The following is a 27,207-nucleotide window of genomic DNA, read 5'->3' on the forward strand; positions in this document are numbered from 1 at the left end:
TGGGAGTACATTTTATCGTCCCCTCTAGACCATATCCCAAGGGTCAGAGAGGTGGTAAAATGTGGTTCAAGAAGTCCCAGAGGTTTTTCCAGGATGCACAGGGTGACTCCTCCTTCAGAGGCAGAGGAGGAGGAGGTAATGGTAGATGTCACCCTAGAGGCAGGGGTGGACCGCAAAACCAGGGAGGCTGTGATTCATTTTGGGGCTAGCCTTCCAGCGCTCCTGATATGGGGTCCGACTGTGCTTCTCTGGAGCCGGTTGGGGGTCACATTTCTTTGTATCCGGAAGCCTGCTAAGTATCACTTGAGACAGATGGGTACAAAGAATTATCACCAGAGGTTATTCCATACCCTTTTCTCTGCCACCTCATGTCCCCAAGAGAATCCCGGATGTTCCACCCAATCACAAGGATCAAGCAACTGTGGAAATCAGCAAGTTTCTCGCAAATAGTCATCCAAACCATCTCCGCAGACAAAATAGGATTCAGAACTTACTCCAGAATCTTTTTAGTTCCAAAATGTACAAGGGACTGGAGGCCCATCTTGGACCTCAGAAAATTGAATGAATCTGTAAAGAAGGACAAGTTCCGGATGGTAACACTGCAGTCTATACTCCCCTTACTAGGGAAAGACACTTGGATGTGCTCAAATGACCTCCAAGATGCTTACTACCACATAAAACTGGACAGGGCATTGAGGAGTCATCTACGCTTCCAGCTGGGAGCCAGTCCCTACCAGTTTCGTGCTCTGCCCTTTGGCCTCACCACAGTCCCCAGTGTGTTCACCAAGAGTATGGCAGTAGTAACAGCTCACCTGAGACGTCTAGGATTCCAGGTGTTTCCGTATCTGGACGACTGGCTCCTGACCACCTCCACCAGGCATCTACTTCTTCTGACCAGGGACGCCACTATTCAACTTTGTGCCCAGTTAGGGATTACAATAAATTGGGAAAAGTCTGCTTTATGGACCTCTCAATTTGTGACTTTTATAGGTGCAGAAATAGACACAGTAGCCGTGTTGGCTCGCCTTCCAGTAGAAAGAACACAGAATCTTGTACTACAAATTTACCGTCTTCTCCCTCTTCGAAAAGCCAAAGCCAAGACTGTTCTGAAGCTTCTAGGGACCATGGCTTCTACCATACTGCTAGTGCAGTTAGCCAGACTACACATGCGGATTCTTCAGTGGCTTCTGTCGTTCCAGTGGTCCTTCCCACAACTGCCCTTAACTCACCACATTCTGTCAACAGAGTCTTGCAAAAAGAACCTCAGTTGGTGGATTCAACCCAATCAGTTAACTACGCGCACTTTGTTCCTCCCTCGCCAACCCATTGCCACTGTGACCACCAGACCAAGGAATTCAAGAAGTCAGACCAATTATTTATTTCCTTCTCTGACTCTAGATTAGGTCTCCCAGTTTTCAAAGTGACCCTCTCTAATTGGATCTCCAGCTGTATAGCTAACATTTACTCTTCTGATGGTAAGCCTTTACCTTTTCAAAATTAAGGCTCATTCTACGAGATCTCAGTCTACTTCTGCAGCCTTTCAAGCCAAGATCCCACTTGATAATATCTGTGCAGCAGCAACTTGGGCTACCCCTCACACATTTATTACTCATTACAAATTGGATTTGACCTCCAGGGGTAGAGCATCTTTTGCTTCCACAATACTCAGGAGTATTTTTCCTTGAGCCACCCAAGAATACGGTGCTAGGGACGCTGCCCCATGTGTAAGAATGAAGGTGAGATAGAACTGCAGAACATAAAGAAGTTATGTACTCACCGTAACGTTCCATTTTTGTAGTCCATCTTGCCTTTCATTCTTACGAACCCACCCTCCTACCCCCATCCTGGAAGGATCTTGAGACAGAAAAATTGTTATTAACTGGAGACCTTTTATTATTGGGTTCTTAATGCTTGGTGTTTTGTTATTTCTCTTTAGTTAGCAGCAAACAAGATCTGGGGATTGTACTGGTGCACCATGGGATACCTACCTAGCCACGAGCCAACTAGAAGACTTTGAGCTTGTAAAAAGGCTGAGTCAGAGCCAAGGATCAGCTCTGAACCCATGTGTAAGAATGAAGGGTGAGATGGACTACAATCATGGAACGTTATGGTGAGTACATAACTTCTTTATTCTTAAAGCAGCAGAAAATATTCTAAGAACTAATGGAAGAAGGAGATTTTATTGTTATGGATGACTGCAAGTAAGTTATGCAAAGTAGACAAGATGGGTCTGGAATTTACTGGAAAAAATTAGTAAAAGAACTAAGGTATTTGGAGCAAATAACTAAGGAGGGAAAGATAATAGAGTAGGATGAGGCTAAGCAGAAGCATGGAATGCAGGTCGGAGATTGCCTTCCCTGTTAAAGACTAATAACATTGTATAGGTAAGGAGAAAGGGACAGGGGATTGTTAAGTAAAAAATGAGCTGTAGTAATGTTTTACTTGACTTTAGCAAAGAAGCTGCTATTAAAAAAGAACAGTTAGTAGGACATATAAAGTAGTACATGATAACTATAAGAATCAACCAAAGGAGATTAGAAAAGATTGGGAACAGAGAATGGAAAGGCAATATACAAAAGAACAATGGGAGGACATCTTTAAGGCTCCCAAGTTTGTAGCAAAATCCAGATGGTTTAGGATTTTGTGTTGGATGTGTTTGCATAGGTTATTTGTATATCCCATGCAGACTTCAGATAATTTGTCTTCAAGCAGATAACAAATATTGGAGGTGTGATGGGAAAAAGACGTAAATGAGAACATGTTTTTGGAGATGCAACAAGTTGCCAGATTTAAAAAATTCTGTACAGAATACTTTCCCAAAAATGTTGGGGGAGCAAATGTTTATAACTAAGGAAGTGGTTCTTCTGAGCTATATATGTCCTACACAGGCCAATGCAAAACCCTGTCATTATACTCTGTAATCTACAGACTACTAAGAAGTGACCTGTGTCTGACATGCAAGGCATCCTCCAACCCAGTACTGATGGATTTACTGCACATCAGTAATTCAAATGGCATCAGAAATACACAGAGTTGGGATCTAAAAATCTTCTGCAACATCAACAGTATGGTTTAGCAGGACAAGTGTATCTCGCAGAGGATAAGCTAATCTGGAACAGACTTCCTATCCACATAATACAGAGTCCATCCCTGCCCATGTTCAAGTGCAACCTTGATCTATAGATGGGGAACAGAAAATATACCCTAGGACTGCCCCATGTACTACTAATGGACATAAGCAGCTTCCAAATGCTTTATCCCATGCATGGATCCCCTAATATTATCTATATATTATGATGCCAGTTTCTTATTAAGGATGATACGTAATTATCAGCCATGGGATTGGTAAGACCAATCTCTAAACAAATGGGATAGGTTAATTTGAGCACAAAAAGGGAAACTGGCTAGGCTTAAAATGGTCCTCAAGGACAGCTAGCTTAGTACTTCCCTATGAACTGTGAACCTATGAGCTGGGATATAGACTCTGAATTCACCATACATAATAAGGCTTTGCTATGTTCAATGCTGTTGCAACCCCCCCCCCCCAAAAAAGAAAAACAAAAAAAAAAATTGCTAGAAAATAGAAATCAAAATCTAAACCAGCTATAACCAGAGCGCTGAATATGTAAAGGGGATAAAATAGCTGAAAGTAAGACCTTTAGAAAAGGGAAGGTGCAAATTACATAGAAATACACTGAATTTGTTTGGGAATAGTATATTCAGAATAGTGTTCAAGGGGGGGAGGAGTGAAATTTAAGGGAAGGCTGTAACTGAGTGATTTATATAACGCTGGAATGAATGAGAATTGTTAAAATATACACCATGTTAGTATGGTTTGTTTTCTTTTTTTTTCTGTTCATGTATGTGTATCTGTGTCACTTTTGAATGTCATGCTTAATAAAGATGTTTTACCTCTCTGTCCTGACAAGAGTTACCAGTGGTATTCTGAAGTCTATATGCTAGGACCAGTTCTTTTTAGATTATTCTTCTCAGATATAAAAGTCTGAAATGGTCTACAAATAACCAAAATAGGCTTGATGATGATTGTAAACTGGGTATCTTGATTATTTCAAAAAAGATGCTAAAGTTCTTCAAGATGGTCTACAACACTCCTGACAGAATATTATTAACCTTACCTCTAATAGCAATAAATATAGTTTCATAAGTTGTGATAAAAATCAGTTATGATTATACAGTAAATGTTGAAATTGTAGAAAGTGACAGTCATTAAAGATCTAGGGATAGTAGTCATCACAGTTTAAACACTGAGCAGTGTATACATACCAAAGTCAAAATTTCATATTCTGTAGTCCAGTTAATTCTATAGGGCATGTCGAATCATTCCAGAGAGCTCACTGAATCACTTTATATATCATTACTCTGACTTATTTAAATAGTACTACATTTTGCAGCCTTTAAACAGCCCACTTGAAATAACTTGAAAGGGTACATAAATTTCTTATTAGAAAAAAGTCATGGAGTTGAAAAAATTTGAACAATTGAGAAAGACTTCAAAAACTAACATTATAGTTTATTTCTTAAAGGTTAGGATGTGATTTTCAGAGATTTTTTTTCCTCGAGCAGAAAACCAGTCTCTTTCAATCTGAAAGTTTGTCTGGAGTGTACTATTTGGTATAGTTAATAAGAGCAGGGACCTTAATACTAAAATCAATACCTACAATAGAAATAAAATTACAGCAACATTATACACAGCCTTTCTAACTTATGGAAAAAGCTTCCCCTTAGAATAATATAAAGTCATTCACTATCTTCTTTTCAAAAATAATCTTGATGTGTATGCGGGATTTTAAAATATCAAGATGGAGTTAAGACAAAAAGGCTTCTTGAAAGACAGTAGGTCATAAGCTTGACAATTAAACCTAAGAACCTAAAACATTTTGTAAAACAATTATGGGAGAAGTAGTAAAAATAGGAACTGCTGTAACTGTATTAATTAAGGAAGAATCACAAAGGATAAGGAAAGAACAGCTGACAAGGGTTGTAGGCAGTCAAAAAAAACAAGGAGCAACTCAATATGTGATAATGCCACCAAGTACAATATCAGTAATTTATTGGATGAAATAATAAATATTTTAAATTTGCTCCTTAATTCTATCTTGGCTTCCAGGGAAGTCCCACTGTTTTGAAAGAGGGCTGATTAGAGTACCACCTTGTAATAAAAGCATAATAATAAAAAAAAAAAAAAGAAAAGAAAAAAATGTGACCACTTTCACATTGGTACAAAATGTGAGCACTGTCATTACAAACATCATATTTCTTATGCACTTATATAAGAGCTTTGTTTATATATCCAAATATAAGTGTTATGTGTACATAGCATAGGATCTGATGTTGTCTGCTCCATCTGGTTTCAACCTGTGGCTCAAGTCGAGCTGGAACCTTGCTGGCTTTTGGCACCCATGGGGATTGGCTACTAGAGGTCGGAACCTATATTGGTGCCAGGGCAGCCAGGGGACCTGAAAGTCTTGGGACCTTTGGGTCTGGTGAGCCTGAGGAAGAAGGACCAGGAACAGAAGATGAAATGGATCTCTTCTGATCCCGCTTTGGAAGGTATGGAGTCCTGCTGTCAGGGCTTCTGGGACCCGGCATTCAGAACTGAGGGAGAAGCAACCAAAGAAACAGAATGGGGAAAACTAGAGGGGAGAAATTCTTTAAGACCCACTTGGCCCTATGCTCATTAATGGCCCTAGTTCTGAACCCATCACAAATGGAGCATGCAGAATCCAGATGTGAAGCTCCCAAACAGTAAACACACTTCAAATGTGCACCCTGCTAAGGCAACTTGTGCCCACATGACACACACTTCTTAAAGCCCTTGTCCATAACCAAAATTAGACTAAAAGAATTACAAGATAAAGCTAATACAGACACCAAAACCACTAATTAGTGTAGGGGGAAAAAACAACAAGCAGGCTAAAAAAGTGGGAAGTTCAAATGGACAAACGAGAAGAAGGGGAATATACCTACCTGCTTAACTACCTAAAACAGACATCTGTACCAAAAAACAGAAAGAGGGTAAGGCTGTAGCAAAATTCTCACCCATGAAAGCACTATTCTAGGTCTCGATACTGAGTGGAGCCAAGATTGAATTCCTACCCAGAATGTTGCGAAGCTAGATCTGAGGATTAGAGTGAGGAATGGGGAGCTATGGACAAGGGAGGCAGAGCCAAGAGAGCTAAAGACTTTGGAACTGGCAGGTGTCGGATCCAGGTTGGATCTGAAGACTCACAAGTTGAACCAGATGTAGACAGACAACATGAATCTATTGTTATATTAAGTACATAACTTTCATTTCATAAGTTTTTACTAGCCTAAACTACCGCTAGGACCCTGACAAGCCTAGCTGTGAACTCCAGACCATTTGGGTCCAGAGTATCATGGGTGTCTACACGAAAGGGCATATTAGTAAGGAGATGAGTAAGGATGTTTAGATGGAGGTGTTAGGATAATATATTTCTTATTGATGGCTTCTGTCCACAAGGGACATGGAGGCAGACTAGGAGGCATATTTATGATTTCTCATACAATTGTCAAGGTTTCATTTGAATAGGGTCAGGGAAGAACACTGTTTTACATGGATGAGGAGCGTATTTCACAGTGTGGTGATACTTTGGGTCACATATGTGTCTCTCCAGCATGTTTTATGTCACAAGCAAAATTCAGATCCCTGGATATAGTGTTTCTGCTGCTGTTTGTTTTCTGCATGTGCAACAAATCCAGCAAGGCTGGATCTGAAGAAACCCTGTAAGCCAAACAAAGATCCCCTCCCAGGAGCATGTAGGAGACAGAGCCTTTAGGTCAGGGTAGTCATAAATGACTAGAAACACTTACCACACTAGATAAAAAACTGCATTTTAATAGTTGTGTAAATTAGATGTCATATTATCCTATTTTTCAGACATACGGAATTTCTCTTAATTTCTGTCTGCTACAACTTCTTTTTCAATTGATTGTTTAATTTGTACAAAGGCATATGTCTGAGGAGGTCCTTGTTAATGAGATGAAAGTACTGCATACTGATGTCCTTTCATTTTTTTTATATATGCTTAATTGTGACCATTCCTTAATCCAGTATGCTATACATTACATTTCATCAGTGATGTAGGTTTTTTGGGCTTGTACTACTTCATGTCAGTAGTAGGGATATATTTTGTTCTGTTTAAGGGTTGTGGTGGGTGGTATTTGCAGTTTACAATTGTTATTTCTTTATTTATGGTATGATGCTTTCATTTAGCATTCACGGTTTTTGTCTTGGCTTAATTTTGAAGTAGCCATTTGTGCTAAAGGCAGCATCTGAAGTGTATCTTCCAGCTTGATGTTGTCAGTAATGATACCAGCATAATTCAAAACAAAGGGAGCAGAAATGCCAATAATGGTTTGATGATTAATAAACATTTGTGTTTTGAGGTGCTTCTAATATTATGGGTATATCTGTGATCTTCTCACTTGTCTAATCTTTAAGCTAGTTTCTCTGAATATGTCCCAATGTATATTTTACCCCTTGCATAACTCCTGGATCCGTTAAACATGACTTATGCAGCTCTGTACTGAGGATTACAGCCCTTGGCTCCTGTTGGTCCCTTTGCCTCAGTCAACTACTCCTACTGGATATCTCTCAACTGGCTACCATTTTCTTTTGAATGGCTGTGATTGCCCAGCTTCCTCTCAGCTTCCATTGCCAAATACTTCTGATTGGTCCTTCTGTTTGGTTCATAGGTGTGTACTAGGCTAATCATCACAAGGGCCTTTTTAAGCCTAGTCATGCATCCCAAATCTCTTGACAAGTTCTGGCACCCTAGATAAGTGTAAGCAGGGACTTGGGGGATGAAATATTTACAGGCTGTCTGTGTCCTTTAGAGACATAGGTGCCAAACCAGGGATGAATTTCCTGTTTCCCATCCAATTAACCAAGTTACACATGAATTGGGTCAGGGAGGAACTCTGTTCCACATGGATGGGGCCCTGTTCCAGCGATGGGGTAGTCTCTGGAAACATACCTGTCTCTCCAGGAGGTCCTATTTACATAGTCTTTAGAACGGGTAATTCTGGTGCTGTTTCTTTGCAGATGGGGTCTGACAATTCCTTGTATGCCAGACACAGATCTCCCTTGAATAGCCTGTAGGAGATAGAGTAGAGGGATAGCCTTGAGGCAGTCTACATAGGGCATGTTACTTACGCTTGTATAATTTCAGTGAGGAACTTCTGTGGACATTCCAGTTGTTGATATGCTTGGTTAGGTACATATGAAAGGGGGCATTGTACTCAGTGACAGGTCTGATGAATTCCGAATATAGTGGCGCAATGACCTCCTTGGACCTAGATGCTATGCATTTGTTTATAAGTTGCACAACATAGAATGATTTCCTCACTGCTGTAGACACATGATGGTCAAAGGCTTGATTACTGTCTGTGTGTCCCCAAATCTGTTCTGAAGAAGCCTAGCTGAATATGATTATGTATGATTAGGTTACTTAAATATTTTATATATATTTATTGTTATTTTTTTTTTTTTTTTTATTAAAGTTCTGGTGGTCGCACAATACTGTGTTTCCTCGTTTGTTGGGAGAGAAGATAGCACAGTATTGCAATTTACAAGGTTGTCCCCAAATCTCTGACTACTGAGTCACCTCTTAGGTGTGTGTTGTCAATATGATAGTTACTAGGGGTGGAGGACTTCTCGACGGATACTATTATGCATTTCTTGGCATTTACTTTTAGCCCATGGCTCTAACACCAGTTATTTGTCTGTGTAAGCCCTTCCTGGAGAACATTTGTGTTTGTGGGGGATTCTGTGATTGATCCTAATTTGCAATCATCTGCAAATTTAGTCAGCCAGAAGCCATTGACATTGGCCTTGACTACAGAGATGTAAATGCCAAAAAGGAGCAGTCCCAGAACCATCCCCTGAGGGAGTCTGCTTGTAACCGGCCTCTTTTTAGAGGTTTACTCCCCAGTTCTAACTTCCTTGAGCTTGTGTGTGAGACAGCTAGCTATCCTCTGGGTAACATAAGGGTTTATACCTAACCTCTTGAGTTTGTCAACAATGCCCGAGTGGGGTATTGTATCAGATGCTTTGGGCAGGTCAAGATAGGAAGTGTGAACCATTTTGCCCTCATCCATTGCTTTGGTGACCTTCTCAAAGAAGTCCACCAGGCTGAGTAGGTGGGTCTATATCACTTCGTCAAATCACTAATGAGCGAACACCTATTTGTCAAACCTTTTTTATCAAAGCCGCTAATCACTGAATGCTTTTGTAATCGAAATTTTACCTAGGGCAAAGCAACAGTAGGTCAACCAAAACACTGTGAAAAAAAATTATAAAATTTAAAACCTACCCAGGTGGGGGGGGGAACTGTGCTCCCCCATACATCCCCTAACTAAATATACCAACTCTAGATCGCACTACAGTAGGGAAAAGGGCAAATTCCAGATAGTGGCCAACAATCGGTTTGCCCTAGGAAAACTTTGCTGTTCGATGTTTAGCAGCTTCGGTAAAAAAAGATTCAGTGAATAGGTGTTCACTCATTAGTGATCTGATGAAGTGATATAGACCCTGAGTAGGCATGATCTGCCCTTGATGAAACCAAATTGAGCTGTGTCCAGTGTCTGGAGGTTTCCAATGTCATTACAGATCATTTCCATGATAATTCTTTTCATGGCTTTGTATATAAGACTAGTGAGAATTCTGGGTCTGTAGTTTCCAGGGTCTGTAGGTGGTCCACCTTTGTGGGGGGATGACTGTTGCTATTCTCCATTCATGAGGCACTAAGTGTGCTTCGAGACTACTGTTGAAAGGCAATTCCAGAAGACCTGATAGGTCATGTTTCATGCTATGTAGAAGGCATCCAGAGATATTGTCTGGTACTATTGATGCAGTGTTCTTGGCCATAGAGAGATCATTAAGGACCTGTTCCCTAGTGATAATAGGGTGAGTTATATTTGATGATATTGCCTGAGGGAAGGTTGAGGGGGAGTGAGGAGTAAAGTTGGAGCTGAATTTGTTGGCCGGTAGGTTTGCTATATCTTCTGGCTCAGTATAGGTGGCTCCATTAACAATGAATTCCACACACAATTATGTATTGCATTTGAGGTTACGGACACAGCTAAAGAATGCCCTGTGGTTGTCTTTGGCATGGGAGGCCAAATTTGCCTTAAATTTGGCTTTGGTAGACTTTATTTGTCCTCTGAGTTGTTTATTTAGTTTGATAAGAGTGCTTTTATCCTACTGGGTGCAACACCTATTTTCTTCCTTTAGTTATACAGCCTATTGATGTTGTGATTCCACCAAGGTGGCTTGTTTTTTGAGTTAGTTCTGTTCTTCCTGGTGGGTAAACTGCTTGTATGCACCTATTACCATGCTTGTATAGGGTTTCTGTCAACAGTTCCATGTAGGCAGCAGTGTTCTGGGGGATTTATGGGGGCTTAAAATGTTGCCAGATTGCCAGTTAATAATAGGAAGTTAGCCTTTGAGTAGTTCCTGAACATTCTAGGATTAGCTGGGGTTCCAGAATTTATTTATACTTCATATTAGATCATTTTGAAGTGTGACCTTACCAGAGAAGACATTACACTAGGGGTGTATAGCACTCTCTCATGTTAGTCAGGACCAGAGCCAGTTATGTTTGCATGCCTGATTGTTGTATTGACAGTCTGGGTCAGGGATTCTGTGTTTACAAAATCCAGGAATCTCTGTGCCTCCACCTTTAGTCCCTGTCCGTGTACTAGCTGGTCTGTCAAGAATGATGAAAAAAGGGGATTTGCCTGTTCATTTAATGTTGTCTATGATTCCCAGTTAATAGTGGGATAATTAAAGTCTCCCATGTATATGGTATTGGGTTGGATGGTGAGTGTTTCCAATAAGTTAAAATGCATGTTATAGGTTTCCTTGGTTATAGAGAGGGATCCTATATCTTGCAAGGAAGTGATATGAGATTTTAGCTATGGTTATTTGAACATGGAGAAGCTCAAGTGCATTGTCCTGTTTGAGCAGCCTTGAGGTATATTTATTTTTGCTGTAAATCGAGACACCTCCACTTTTAGTCCCGGTCCCTGTAGTAGCTGATCTAAATATGTGGAAGGCATTATAGCCTTACACTGCTGGTGTGCACTCTGCAGCTTTAAAACATGTTTCAGTGACTGCACAAACGTTAGCATTCTCTAGGGTGAGGAGAGCTTGTGGGAAGTGAGATTTTTTGTTTAGGTTCCTAGCATTAAGCATTAGCACCTTTTGATTTTCTTGGTTTTGATTTGCTCTGTCAGAAATACTTTCAGTTTGGCATTGCCTAAAAAAGGGACTATGGGGGGAGTACAGTGTTTTAGCTGATATTCAAAATAGAATAGATGGGAGAGGTGCAGACCACCCCTGGCAAAGCAGCATCTGTTGACCATCTCCTTCAGTGCTCAAGTATTGCACTCCCTCAGAATGACACCAGGAACTAAGCCAATTGTTAAAGTTAGTCATCTTCTGTTCATATTATGGCATCATCCTTGGAGAAGGTATAATGCTGCTTAGTGCTTGGCTCATACAAGCCTGGAACTCAAATTCCAAGAGTACCATGATGTCTCTCTTCATATAGTCTAGGGAGGTACATCTCAGATCATTTACACCCAGATGGACTGTGACTGAGTCATACTGTTACTTGTGTTCTAATGACCTGAGTACATGTGTAGTATAGCAGATCCTGGGCCCTAATAAGCAACTTGCCATTGACGTTTTTCTTAGTCAGGTGAGAGGGACATCAGTGTGTCACACAGTGGAGTCTACAATGACCAGAATGTTGGATTATGTGATGACATGTGTTAAGGGCTTAGAAGTAGAGGCTCTGTGAGATGTGGCTGTATGTGTTGATGTGGGTGTTGTTTTAAAAGAGTGCATTTAGGGCTTACAAGGGTATTTGTTATGTATATTTCATGTAGGAGGCCTTTGGGGTTTAGGAAGATTACATTTAAGTGCCTCAGCATATGTAGGACTATGTCTCTGCCTTGAACTGTGTGTAATCTGTGCAGTGTGTGTACTACTGACAACCTGATTGACATTAGGAGTGCTTTTATGTGAGATTTTTGCCTCCAGTGACATTGTGTAAATACATCTCTCACATACCTTATCAGTTTGTTTGAGAATTAGCTGGTTGTCAGTAAACATTGCCTCAGGATGTCCATATCCACCAACCTGGTAACAGAGATGGTGGGAAAGTTCATATGTATGGCAACAGGACCCTTTTTTATTGACTAGATGGTTGTAGTGGGAATGTTCCTTCTTTCAACAGGAGCAAAATATAAGCACAAATTTCAAGCTGGCACCCATGAAGCAGGTGATCAGCAGTCTCCAGGAAATAATGTCCCTATGTTCCTTCTCTCACCAGAAGCATTAATCCCAAGGTGACTACTGAGAGGCAGAATGTGGGTGCTCCAATGCTTGGAGGTCTTGAACTAGATGTTGCAGAGTTTCAAGGTAAAATGATAAAAATGGTTAATATCCTAAGAGTTGCAGTGTGCACTAAGTAGTTAGATATGAAAGAGGGGGTAACTTGAGCTTTAACAATCTGAGTGGAGAAATACTAATTTTAAAAGAGCAGTATAGATTGGAAGGGGGTGAGCACTTTGTATTCTGGGTATATGGAATACAGTTAGATAGCCAATAAATTTAATAACTGAAGAGGAATGATTTCACAAAATGATAATTGTGTGCTTACAGTAGCCAGTGAGAGAAGAGATGGAAGGAAATATGTGGTCAAATTAACATAAGGGGTAGGCAACTAGAAAGACCGTTGACTTTAAAAACATAACAGCCCCCGTATGGGAGGGTGGGGGAAAATTTAATTTCTGTGTGACTTACAAGAGACACGGCTGTGGTCTCTTTCCTAGTTTAAATATGCAATTAAAAGCAGAAAACAAGTAAAACACAGTGTAATAAATGAACCACAATACTAGCTCCACCTCCAGTTTACAGGTTTTAGTCTGGTATTGTAAAGCACTTTGTTTGCCATTGGCTAGCTCCTTCTTTTATTATAGAACTGTTACAATACAGATGGTCATCCACTAGTCCAAGTTCTTCTGGTTCATTTGATTTGTAAGTAGACTATGCGTATATCACTTTATACCATTATATAAATACCATACCACAGGTCTGAGGAAGTCTGATGCTTCAGATGGAATATCTCAGATTTTTTTTATTTTATTTTTATTTTCTAATAAATATTTAATTTCACTCTTGCTACCAATGGACTCCATAGCGCATTTTAGCTTTATGTGCGATGAATGGACTTCTGATGTGTGTGTGTGTGTGTGTGTGTGTGTGTGTGTGTGTGTGTGTGTGTGTGTGTGTGTGTGTGTGTGTGTGTATATATATGTGTGTGTGTATATATATATATATATATATATATGTGTACAAATATATGTATGTGTGTATGTATATATCTATATAGGTGTGTGTGTGTATGTGTGTGTATATATATATATATATATATATATATATATATATATATATATATATATACACACACACACACACACACACACACTGGCACCCATAAATATGAGTGCCAAGATCTGCCACATAACACAAGCACTCAGGTCACTCCAGAACAAGTACAGATACGACTCTGTTATTGTCCATGTTGGTGTGAATGACCTGAGCCGTACCTCCCTGGACTACATGAAAAGAGACATTGAAGAGCTCTCTGATTTTGTAGCCAAGGCCGGAATGACCCTGACCCTGAGTAGCATCCTGTCCTCACCAAGAATGATACCACAGTATAAAGAAAAAATTATCAATTTTAACAATTGGCTAAGTTTCTGATGTTATTCAAAGGGGATCCAGTGTCTATCCGCTTGGGATGACATGCTCGACAAGCCATGCTGCTTCGCTAGAGACGGCTTGCACCTGTCACCCTTAGGCTTTCGTATACTGGCCAAGGCTCTTGGCACCCCCATAGTGTCTTTTTTAGGCAATGCTCAAAAGCAAACCCACTGCCATAAATACAAGTAACAAAAAACTGAGGGTAATGCTGCTCAGTACCAGAGGTCCAAACCTCAAAATGCACGCACTCGAGGCACTCCTCAGTATGGAGAAAATCGATATATGTGCAGTAACAGAAACTTGGTTTAAGGCTCCAGAGAGCACCCCAGCACTACCAGGCTACAACTCATAAAATACATTTCGGCTACAGAACCCGGACCGAAATACAAAAGGCAGGGACGTATCCATATTCATCAAGGATACCCACACCTCCAGGTTAGTGGCACAGCACGATGCTTCAGAGATCATCCACGTGCAACTAACAATGGGCAAACTTGCAGTTCAAATTGTAGCTTGCTACAGATCACCCACCATGTCCCAGGACCCCCATTCCACATTTCTGGAAACACTGGGAAATATAAAGGTCCTACCAAACACCCTAATATTGGGTGATTTCAATTACCCAAACATTAACTGGGAGAACTACTCAAGTACTAACTCTCTTGCACAACATTTCCTAGAATTTATAAACTCAAATGCCCTGGATCAACTGGTCAACACTCCCACCAGAGGTGACAACATATTGGACCTGGTCATCACCAACATGGGCGACCGGTGCTCTACAACAGAGGTCAACCCCTCGCTGGTTAGATCTGACCATAAACAAATCACTTTGGATGTCCACATTCCACCCCCACCCTCGCACAAGGAAACCACTGTGAAAAAAAATTTCGAAAGCAAACTTCACATTACTTAAGACTGAGGTGGAAAGTTTCAAAGCTCCCATGCTAAAGGATAACATTGTCCAAGCTGCAAAATCCTTTACTAATGCATTCTACGAGCTCCTACAAGAATGCATGGATCGTGCTTTCCCAAGCAAATCCAAGACTCACTCCTCCAAGAAAAGGAAACCAGTCTGGTGGACTCCTGCCGTAAACAAGCTATACAATAGAAGGAGAAAACTAGTACAGAAAAGAGTAAAATCCTAAGAAGGGAAGACATCCCTGATCAGTATCAGCAAGAAACTACGATCCCTCATAAAATCATCCAAGGCGAGTTTCGAAAGAAAAATTGCCAAGGACTCCAAAGATAACCACAAGACTTTCTTTAGCTATGTAAAGAATCTAAGTGGCAATGCTCAAATCTGCTCGGAGTTAGTGCAGAATGGTACAAAATACACTGAACCGACCAATATCGCCAACATCCTGGCAGACAGGTTCAGTGCAAACCTCAACCCCCTCTCACCCCCAAAAGGGCCAATAACCATACCAGAAGAATGTAGAGCCCCAGAAATCACAGACACTCAGGTTAAAACAGCTCTCTCCAAAGCCAAAAACACAGCATCAATGGGACCGGACGATGTCCCAGGCTGTGTCCTACATGAGCTCAAAGACGAACTAACCCTTCACCTAAACACACTGTTCAAACTCAGCCTCTCCACAGGTTACGTACCCATAGAGTGGCGCACAGCAAAGGTTATTCCGCTCCACAAAGGTGGAGCCACAACAGACCATGGTAACTATTGCCCTATAAGCTTGATTAGCTTGGTCTGCAAGGCTATGGAGCGCATCATCATGGAACTCATTAACAGAGACATTGGGAACCTCAAAACACTGGACCCTACCCAGTTCGGCTTTGTTAAGGGCAGATCATGCCTCCTAAACCAGGTGGATGTCTTTGAGACAATTACCAAGGCTATAGACAAGGGAAAGGTGGTACACACAGCCTACCTAGACCTCGCAAAGGCCTTTGACACCATTCCCCATTCTGGTATTATAGACAAGCGCACCAGTCTGAACATAAACCCCTATGTCACAAGATGGGTTGCCAACTGGCTCATGGACAGAACCCACATGGTAAGAGTTGCTGGAGCTAGGTTTGACTCTAAACCTATTACAAGTGGCGTTCCCCAGGGCTCAGTCCTAGGATCCCCCCCCCGTTCGGCATATACTTCTCAGAGCTACAGGTAAGATGACTGCAATCTAGGGGCTATAATTGACTCTCTGGCTGACACAGACATCCTCCAAAAGGGTCTCACTAGGATGGATACCTGGTGTCAAAATCATGGCCTCAAGCTAAATGTCAAAAAGTGCATAGTCATCCGCTTTGGATAAAACAAAGTACCCACAAACTACCACATAGGTGGTGGTCCGCTAAATACGGAAGACGTAATAAGGGATCTGGGGACCCAAGTAGATAGTAATCTCTCCTTTGATAATCACATTGCCAAAGTGGTTAGAAAATCCTTCTATGTGGCCCACCTTATCTCAAAAGGGTTCGCATCCAGATCAAAAGAGGTCATAGTGCCCCTTTACTCATCGCTCATCAGACCCATCATAGAGTCAACGCCCTATTTGGGATGTATCTTACAAGACCCCTGCAACAGCTGGAAAGATGACAGAAGTACCTCACCAAGAGGATCACTGGCCTCAAACAGATGCCCTATGCAGCTTGACTGAAGAAACTCCAGCTATACTCGGTTGCATACCGCCTACTCAGAGGTGATCTCTGCCTGACATACAAGGCCATGTCCAACCCAGAACTGATGGACATGCTCCACCTAAAGAAAAGCTTATCCCCTTGAGCCATATGCTTTAGGGATCTAAACCTCACCACAGCAATAAATAGGACGTGCTGGAGGGATAGAGTCCTGTCCCAGACACTTCCCATGGTTTGGAGCAAGATTCCAGTCTACATTAGGCAGAGCTCCTCGCTTGGCAGCTTTAAAGGTAAGCAGTGACATTTTAAAAAAGCACAGTGAAAGTACACTACGTTAAGCTGGGCTAGACAAACATAGCCCACATTTGAGAACTTAGTCAGCCAGAGGCCTTTGACATTAGTTTTGACATCCGAGAAGTAGATACCAAAGAGGAGTGGGCCTAGCACAGAGCCCTATGTTACTCCACTGGTGACCAGCCTCTTTGTGGAGGTGGCCACACTAATCCTAACCTCTTGGCTCCTATCTTTAAGCTAGCTAGCTCTCCAGTGTGTTATAAAGGTGTTTATAGCTTGTTCTGTAAGTTTGTTGACAGTGTTCAAGTGTGGTAGTGTATCAAATGATTTAACCAGATCTAGGTAGGCAATTTGTACCAATTTCCCCTCATCCATTGCCTTAGTGAACATTTCAAAGAAGTCTACCAGATTCAGTAAGCATGAACTTCCTTTCACAGAGCCAGACTGGGATGGATGCAGTTTCCATGGCTTTGCAGCTAAAGCTAGTGAAACTAATGGGTTTGTAGTTTCCAGGATCTGCTGAAGTTTCTCCCTTATGAATGGGGATGATTGTTGCCATCCTCCATTTTTCTAGCATTAAACCTTACCTTAGTACCTATTGAATTTCTTTTCCTAACATTCTTCACTCCCTTTACAAGCTTTTGACTTATCACTTTTGATTTCTTCTTCATTTTCAACACTCTCAGTACAGTTACCTTCATCCTTCTGAAATATAACATTTTTGTTTGTCATCTTTTATTACTTCATCCCCTTTTTCATCAGCACCTTTTTTTACATACTTCCTCATTACTTTTAGACATTGTAATAATTTCTTCATCATCCTTTATGTTACTTATTCTTTTTGCAATCAAACAAAAATGCCATTCACCTTTACATATTTTACATTACTTTTACACTTATTCATCATATGATCTTTGTCCATCCATTGATTCCATCTTATTTGTACACTCTTTTATCAGATGATTAAAATCCCCACAAAAAAAGCAAGTTTTGGGTTGTCCCATTTAACTAATTGTTCCCCTACTATCACCTACATGTATAACACTTGATAACCACTTTATTACATCTTTTCAATATTTTGAAATCGCATCCATTTCCTACCCCCATTCCAAATACCCCTCTCAGCTTTAACTGTCACAGTATCAGAAACTGAATAATACAGAAATGGAAAAAATAAATTTTAACTTCATTTAACTCAATTTCATCAGTGCGAAATTGAACAAATACTTTTTTTAATCAAGTCCCTTGCCCAGAAAGTATTGATTAATTCCACGGGTAACAGTCCTTCCTTTTTTTAATTAAAAATCTTTCCATTAAGTCTACAGTCTCAAATGTTGTCACAAAATGTCTCTTTTGCCAAATGAATCAATGATCTTAATGTATTTTGCTTCAAAACCCAAAGGTAACACTAAATCATCCCACACAAAATATCTGTTTTTTTTTTTCTTTTTTCTTCTTTCTTATACAAATAAACTTTTTTTTCTTTTTAATAAAGTTTACAGTATATTTCGTTCTTCTAACTGTATCAACATATGATTTTCTAGATTGCATCCCTCCTGTAACCTTATGGCCGTCCAACTCACGACTCATTTACTTTCCACCCAATTTACTGTCCATTCCAAAAACGTTTTCCATCATATCTGACAATAAAATCTCAGACTCTTTTCCAGGATCACCTTTGTTCAATAAACTAACCAGTTTTTCATCAGGCAGACCTCCAGAAGCAGTTTCAGTTACAACAATTTCTTCAAAATCCTCAGGTTTAAAATCAGATAAACGTTGACTATTTGTACTATCCACTTTATTTTCAACAGCTTTCTGTCCAGTTGACAGAATAACACTTCTATCAGCAGCAGAGCAACTCTCTTCTCCCACCATTACTGTGCAGCTTCTCCTAGCTGCCTCTGTGTCAGAAACAGAAGCAGGAAGTGCAGAAGCAAAAATGTTCCTCCTCACAGTGAAAAAATTAGGGAGTGGGAGTCGCCAGTGCTCTAGTCAGATTTCCCTTGTTACTATAAATACCATCCTGGGTCTCCCCTGAAAAGAGGCTACTAGCTTAATGACATTAACCCGGTCAACAAAGTATAAATAAATATATGTATGTGTGTGTGTGTGTGTGTGTGTGTGTGTGTGTGTGTGTGTGTGTGTGTGTGTGTGTGTATGCATGCATGCACATGCTGGAAAAATAAGAAGGTCTACATACATACTTTGTGCTTTATCAAGTGATAACACTGCCCTTTACAAATGATGGCAAATTGCCTGAAAAAGCAGTAACTTAATTATTTGTGTTTATACGTTCATCAACTGCCCCAACAGCAAATGACTGGCATTGTACCTGAATGTATGGAGGGTGGCCTAATGGTTAAGGTGTTTGCCTTACAAACACAAGGTTCAGGGTTTGCCACTCACAAGGGATAATTGACTAGGCTTACAATGGCTCGCAAGGGCAGTTAGCCTAGTACTAACCTATGAACCTAGTGTAACTAAGTTGGAAGGTATGCTGAGATAATCCTTAACAAGTATACTGAGTTATGTGTGATGAAAAAGGAGGAGATGTAAGATTAAAATCCGTCATGAAAGTGAACATTATCTGAATGAGAATTAGATATATCAGGCGGATAGTGGGCAGTCCAATGTGTAATGTTTTAGGAGCCAAAAAAGATGAATGTGTTTATATTTTATGTCAGATTATGAATACTGAGGACTATAGTTTATACTGTTTGGTTATATTTTCACAGGAACATGCTGATTATTGGCTCTCTGTGATTTTCCTGTTGCCAAAGCTAACCATGTTGGATAAAAAGAAGGTTCAGATTGAAGAAAAGGTAAGGTTATCTATATTTGAATAGCTGTCTGCTCTTTTTTTTAGGCTTCCTATACACCTGAGCTGTACTTCTTTTTCTTCTGTGTAGTTAAAATCTATGTTTTTATGCAGTATTGTACTTCTAGGTTATAGTTTACATAGCACCAATCATGAAAGCCTTTGAAAAAAGATGGAAGCTGTTATTGTTTTAAAACACTGTGTACTTTGTTAGTAAAACTATGTGGCATTATTTATTGTGAGTTTATCTCTAATGTTGTACAAAATTTGCACATTCTTCCTCAAGTAGAGATGACCCATCATTTCTGAGATGTATTCATGGCTGCATGTATATGGCATATAGCTTCTCTGATGATGCATGCAGCAATATATAGTAACTGCTGATATGTAGCTCAACACATGGGTGATACCTAGTGAGGCATTCCAAAAAAACATGAAGAGACCAGCATACAATGGCATCAGATAATACTTTAATAAAAGTATTCTTTAAAAGACAAACCGGTTTCGGCTGAATTAATACATAGCCTTCATCAGTGTAAAAAAAGTGACAAATAAGGAAATACTTAAACTTGTGGTGGATAATATGGAGCAGGATAACCTCCTTCTCTATAAAGAAAAGAGTGAAAGAGGAGGTGGGCCACCTAGACTAATTACCACTTATGGACGCAACACCAAAGTATTAATGAATATTATTCAACAACATTGGAATATTTTGACATGTGATACCAGACTGAGTGAACTGTTGGGTGATAGATGTCTTTTTTCATTCCGTAAAGGCAAAAATCTTGCTGCATCTTTTAACCATTTCAGACACGGGCAGTCCCCCAATACCAAATTAATTTAAACCATTTTATTAGGTGAGCCCTTAATTGGGTGTAATCCTTGTGGCCATTGCATTCATTGTTCCAGGCTATTAAAAAACAGAAGCTTCAGCAGTCCGAAGACCCCTCAAGTCTTTGACATTAGATTTTTTGTCATCTGTACTTCTGGTTGGGTGATTTATTTGGCTAATTGTAGCTGCACAGCCTTTTACATAGGTCAAACTTCCAGACCTTTGAAATTTAGGATATCAGAACATCTCAGTGAGATAAAACACCACAAAGAAACCAATGCCCTTTACAAGCACACCTTGTCACATAAAAATGCATATTTTTGTTTTACTATTATTGACAAAATTAATAGATCCAGGAATAACAAATTGGGTTGGCACAATTTGTTGAATACTATGGAGAAAAATGGATTGTTAAGCTAGGAGGTCTCTTTAAACCAGGACTTAATGAGCATCTTTAATTGATCACATGTCTATTTCTTTTTATATTTAAGTATTTCCTTATTTGTCACTTTTTTTACACTGATGAAGGCTTTGTATTGATTCAACTGAAACTGGTTTGTCTTTTAAAGAATACTTTTATTAAAGTATTATCTGGTACCATTGTATACTGGTCTCTTTATGTTTTTTTGGAAAGCTTTTCTTATTTTGAGATCTTGCAGCTGCCGTACTCACAGAGCTTCTGTAGTCTGTGATACCTAGTGAGACCATTATGTGTTCAGCTGCTGAAGTTCTGAACTGACTGATTATGCTATATCATTAATGCATTCACAGTATGCTGCAAAGGAGAAATTAGGCATATAGACAATAGACAAAAGGGTGATGGAATTTATTGGAGAAAATTGACAAAGGAGCCAAGGCACTGGGAGCAAATAACTAGAGTGGGGAAAGATGATAGAATGGGAAGATGCCAAGAATTTAGATTGCAGGTTAGAGATTGTCTTCCCTATCAAGGACTGATATCAGAGTATAGGCAAAGAGAAAGAAATAGGGAGGTCCTAAATGAAAGATCGGCACGGGTAGAGTTTTTCATGGAATCTAGAACAGAAGCTGCCATTAAAAATGGAATAATGTGTAGAGCATAAAAATATTGCATGATAACTGTAAGAGTCAATCAGATGAGGTTAGAAAGGATTGGGAAGAGAGAGATTGGATAAACAATTCCCAAAGAAACAATGGAAGGATATATGTACGTCTCCCAAATGTGCGACAAATCTAGAAGATTTAGGATTTTTGCTTGGGAAATGTTTACATAGATATACCTCAAGTAAACTCCAGAGAATTTTTCATCAGTTAGATAGCAAATGTTGGAGGTATGACGAGGAAGAAAGAGGTAATGGGAGCATATTTTCTGGGAATGCAGTGAGTTGGCGGACTTTGAGGATTCCCTGTGGGATACACTGTCAGAGATGCTGGGTGGACAGATTGGTGTGATGAAGGAAATGATTTTTCTGAGCTATGATACAGAATTGCCTAGACATGGTAAGGCCTTGCTGTCTCTATGGTAGCTGACAAAAAAGCAATTACTAGAAAATAGAACACCAAATCTAAATTGATTGCATTAGAAGCAGTGAATATAGTAACATAATTAAAACAACTGGAAAAGGTAGAAGCAAACTACATAGGAAAAATGGGAATTGTGGGAACGATGCATACAGGGGAGGAATGAGGTTTAAAAGAAGGTAGAACTTAAATGAGCTATATAGTGATGTATAATGTTTGCAACTGGGAGTGTGTTAGATTGATTTGTGATCTAAAATGCTTGCAACTAGGATTGTATCGATATGGTTTGTTTTCATTTATATAAATGTATGATTGCCTATTTCATAAGTGATGGTTTAATAAAGATGTTTTAAAAAAGAAACAAGAATTAAATAATTTATGTAATGTTGCTAAGGTTATATTATTTATAGCAATATGTGTGAAGCATAATGTTTGTTAATTTTAACTTGTTAAGACAGTTTGATTACCTTTATATAAATGTAAATGTCCCTATGTCACAAGTGATAATTCAATAAAGGTGTTAAAAAAAAAAAAGTAGAATTTAGCATGCAAACATGTGTACCCTCTAAAAGCAGCGATTGTGGGTGCATAGGAGCAGTCACGGGGGGGGGGTAATTCCATGAGAAGGAGAAAGGTCACACCCCAGAATCAGCAGCCTAAACTGCTCCCTATCCCTTGACAGTTGATAGGGAAAATTCTGTATAGGAAAAACTAAGATCTGTAAACTTGTAAATATTGCCACGAGCTTCAACAATGGCCGAGATGGATCTGAGCATTGGATCCAAACCCATCAGTTGAGGAAGAATGAAAATGGACAACACAGATGGAATGTTATGGTAACTACACAACTTCTTTTTATTCTCACCATAACAAAACTATTCCATGCAGGGTCATAGGTTCATAAGTGAGTACTAGGTTATTGGCCCTGGAGCCAACACAAGTCTAGCCCAAGAATATTCCCAGTCATCCTGTTGCCGGACATTTAATTTCTTGTGCCCCTATCGAACAAGGTTGTTGAAGTGATCCCCGGGGTGAATTTCCTGTTACCCATCCACTCATCAAGATTTTTCTTGAAGAGGGCTAGTGAAGTACTCTGCTTGACATGAATGGGGTGTCTATCCCAGAGAATGTGAAGTCTCTGGGTTAGGAACCTGTCCCTCTAGCAGGTTCTGTTTATTGTGGTGCTGAGGTTGAAGTCTTTGGAGCGTGTGGTGCAGAGGGATTGAGACTTTTTCAGATGAAGCATATCTAGCAACACTGGGTCAGACATGGCTTTGTATGCTAAGCAGAGTTCCCCTGTAAGTAGGCGATATGAGAGGGAGTAAAGCTGGAGTTATATGAGTCTGTCTGTGTAGAGCATGTGTTTGAGTCCTAGGATTCTCTTTGTGAGGAATTTTTGTGGTCTCTCCAGCTGCTGCAGGTGTCTAGTGAGATACATGCCAAATGGGGCATTGTACTCTATAATGGGTCTAATGAAGAATGAGTAGAGAGGGATTATGACTTCTATCTTCCTGGATGAGAAATCTTTTGTAATGAGGTGTGCCACATAGAAGGACCTTTTAACTACAGTGGCAGCATGGTTGTTGAAGGAGAGGTTCCTATCTACCTGTGTCCCTAGATCTCTTATCACACCTTGGGAGTTGAGTGGGCTACCATCAATGTGGTAGTCCACGGGCACCATGTTTTTCCTGAAGGGGATGACGATGCACTTTGTAGCATTGAGCTTAAGACCATGGTTCTGGCACCATTCATTGGTGTCTGTGAGGCCTTTTTGTAGGATGTCTACATCAGCTTGAGAATCAATAATAGCTCCCAGTTTGCAGTCATCCACAAATTTGGTTAACCAGAGTCCCTTGGTGTTGGCCTGAACTTCAGAGAAGTAGATACCAAACAGGAGAGGACCCAGGACAGATCCCAATGGGACTCCACTTGTAACTGTCCAGTAGTCGGATTTGGAGTCCACTACTTTCACCGTGTGGGTTCTGTCCATGAGCCAGTTGGCTACCTATCTTATGACGTAGGGGTTAATGCTTAGGTTAGTGAGTCTGTCAATGATCCCTGAGTGGTGGATAATGTTGAAGGCCTTAGCTAGATCGAGGTAGGCTGTATGGACTGCCTTGCCTTCATCGACAGCTCTGGTGACAGATTTAAAGAAGTCTGTCGGGTTGAGCAGACATGATCTGCCCTTCACAGACCCAAATTGTAAGGGGTCCAGGGTTTGAAGGTTCTCTATATCCCTATTTATGAAGTCCATAATGATGCGCTCCATGGCCTTAGAGATCGGACTTGTCAGGCTAATGGGGTGGTTGTTTCCAGGGTCAGTAGTCGCTTCCCCTTTGTGGATTGGAATGAGTGTGGCGGTGTGCCATTCGGTGGGAACAAAACCTACAGTGAGGCTGTGGTTGAACAAGGCACTCAGGTGTGGTGCCAGTTCCCTTTGTAATTCTTGTAGAACACAGCCAGGTATATTGTCAGGTTCCATGGAAGCTGTATTTTTGGCTTTGGGTAATGTGGCTTCTACCTGTGCAGCTGTGATATTGGGGATTTGGCATTCCTCGGGTATTGGGATGGGCCCTTTAGGGGGTGAAGAGGGGTTAAGGTTTGCACTAAACCTGTCGGCCAAGATATTGGCAATATCTGTTGGTTCAGTATAAGTGGTGCCATTGTGCAGTAGCTCAGAGCACATCTGCATATTGTTATGCAGATTCTTGACATAGCTAAAGAATGCCTTCTGGTTATCTTTAGTATCTGTAGCAATTTTGTTTTCATAACTAGCTTTGTAGGATTTGATGAGGGATCTCAATTTTTTGCTGAAACTTACAAGGGAAATTTTCCAGTCTTGGGACTTTACCCTTTTCTGCAACAGTTTTTTCCTTCTGTTGTAGAGTTTGTTAATGGCAGGAGACCACCAGACTGACTTCCTTTTTATGGAGGACAGGATCTTGGTTCTGTTTGGTATGGCCTGATCCATGCAGTTGTGTAAATGCTCATACAGTGCTTTGGTATATGATTCAGCAGCCATACTTCTATTTCCCCATTTGCATGGATGACGTGAAGTTTGACACTTCTGTCTTTAGAAGCTCAGAATTGGCTTTGGAGAAATTCTTCCCTGTGGTTTCCTTCATGGGGGGTGAGGATGGGATTTGGATATCGACTGTGATTAACTTGTGGTCAGATCTAACCAGGGAGGAGTTGATTACTGGTGTAGAACAGTGGTCTCCCATGTTTGTTATGACCAGGTCGAGAATGTTTCTACCTCTGGTAGGGGTGAGAATGAGGTGGTCCAGGGCACTGGAATTAATGAATTCCAGAAATCGTTGGGCAAATGAGTTGGAACAGGAGTAATTTTCCCAGCTATTGGAGGGGTAGTTAAAGTCTCCCAGTATAAGGGTATTAGGCTGAACCTTAATGCTTTCCAGAGTGTTCAGGAGTGCAGAGTGGGAGTCTTGGGACATTGTGGGAGATCTATAGCAGGCTACAACCTGGATTGCAGTTTTATCCAGTGTTAGTTGCACCTGTAGTATCTTTGATTCATTATGTTGGGCAACTAGTCTGGAGCTGTGCGTATCCTTTATGAAGATGGATACTCCTCCACCTTTGGGGCTTTGGTCCACACCTCCTTTAGGGCTTTGGTTCATATTTAGGGGCCTAAAGGTGTGATATGCAATGTAGCCTGGTAGCGCTGGGGTGCTCTCCAGAGCCTTGAACCAGGTCTCTGTTACTGCACAGAGGTCAATATTCTCCAGTCTAAGGAGTGACTCGAGTGAGAGCATTTTGAGATTTAGGCTTCTAGCATTGAGTAGCATAACCCTCAGGTTGCGTTTGTTTGCAGTTGTTATGGTGGTAAATCTTTCTTCAGGGCATTGCCTAAAAAAGGCACTATAGAGGTGGCAAGAGCCGTTGCCAGTATCCAGAATCCCAGGGGTGACAGATGCAGGCCATCTCTGGCAAAGCATCGAGGTCTGTCGATCATGTCATCCCAGGCAGACAGATACTGGATCCCCTTTGAATGACACCAGAAACTTAGCCAATTGTTGAAGTCAGTCATTTTCTACTTGTACTGTGATATCATTCTAGGTGATGGTAGGATGCTACTCATGGCTAGGGTGATACCTGCTTCGGCTACAAGATCTGAGAGCTCCTCCATGTCTCTTTTCATGTAGTCCAGGGAGGTATGTCTTAGGTCATTTACACCAACATGGACAATTACGGAGTCATATTTGTACTTGTGGAGAGACCTAAGTGTAGGCATTATGTGGTGAATCCTGGCACCCGACAGGTGGCTGACAGTAACTTTCTCCTTATTCAGCCTAGTGAGTGGGACATCAGTGTACCTTACTGTTGAGTCGCCTATGACTAGTGAATTGGTTAGAATGTTTTGCTGTAGGGGCTTAGGCTGAGTGGCACACTGTTTATGTGGGCTATGTGCCTTGGAGGTAGTGTTTGGATGAGATGGTTAGTTGCTTTTCTGCCTCGGAAGTCTTTGTTGTTTGGGCAGATTTTTATTGAGAGCCTCCCCGAAAGTGTGTGTGTGTTTTGTGTTACTATGTGAGGGGTGCGGTGGTGTGTGATCTGGGGAGCTATGTGTTCTATGTGGTGTGATGTATGTGTTAACCTGCTCCTCTTGACTGGCTAGCCCAGTCTTGGTTTGAGAGAGCGTGGCCTCTAGTTTGGGTGTGTATGTGCATCTGTCACAAGTGGATGTGTTTGGAGGTAGGAGGAGGGGGTTGTCTGTGTACATGAGGCAATTGCTGCATTGCCTCAGGATGCACAGGTTTACCAACTCAGAGAAAGCTTAGGGAACTGAGCTTTAGACATGCCTGGATAGGTGCTTAGTTATTTAAGTACTGGAGTTGTTTTGCTTCCTTTTAAGTACTGAAACTGTTTTTGTTTCCTTTATGGATGTTTTTTAGTGCTAGTAGCAGTTGTTATGCTTACAATAACAGCTGCAAGAGGTTCTGATTAAGTGCAGGGTTTAGAGGTCTGATTTGAGTGCTTAGAGATGAAAGCTAGCAAGATCTAAGGGAAAATTTGAAGAGCAGACTTTTAGGCACTGGTAATAGTTTACCCTAGCTAAGCGACACTGCATGATGCACAAACCACAGCAAACACAGGTTTTTAAGTCAGAAAGTTCAAAGGGATAGAAGCATCCCAAAACAGCCAATAAAATACACTTCCTGAGCTGGAAACCACTCCTCCAGCGATAGATAGGCTGCTCAGAGCTTACCACTCCAACTGATATGCAGAAAGACTTCCTTGTATCTCAGCAAGGTCTGGACAACTCAGAACACAAAATACAGTCCTGAAATCAGCAAATCTGAGATCTGGAGTATTCTAGTTTGA

The 27,207-nt window shown here is 40.7% G+C and overlaps 1 protein-coding gene across 3 annotated transcripts in view; it reads left to right on the top strand.

Annotated features, from left to right (window-relative positions):
- Positions 1 to 27,207, top strand: part of LRGUK (leucine rich repeats and guanylate kinase domain containing) — a 1,953,320-nt gene that overhangs the window by 815,661 nt on the left and 1,110,452 nt on the right. For all 3 annotated transcript variants that reach the window (XM_044088664.1, XM_044088665.1, XM_044088666.1), the window contains one exon: positions 19,450 to 19,536. In XM_044088664.1, coding sequence (XP_043944599.1) covers positions 19,450 to 19,536 — 87 coding nt within the window. The remainder of the gene's footprint in view (positions 1 to 19,449; positions 19,537 to 27,207) is intronic.

Source organism: Protopterus annectens, chromosome 11.part0, assembly GCF_019279795.1.
Source record: "Protopterus annectens isolate FY-2018-M chromosome 11.part0, PAN1.0, whole genome shotgun sequence".
In the NCBI taxonomy this organism is placed as follows: Eukaryota; Metazoa; Chordata; order Ceratodontiformes; family Protopteridae; genus Protopterus; species Protopterus annectens.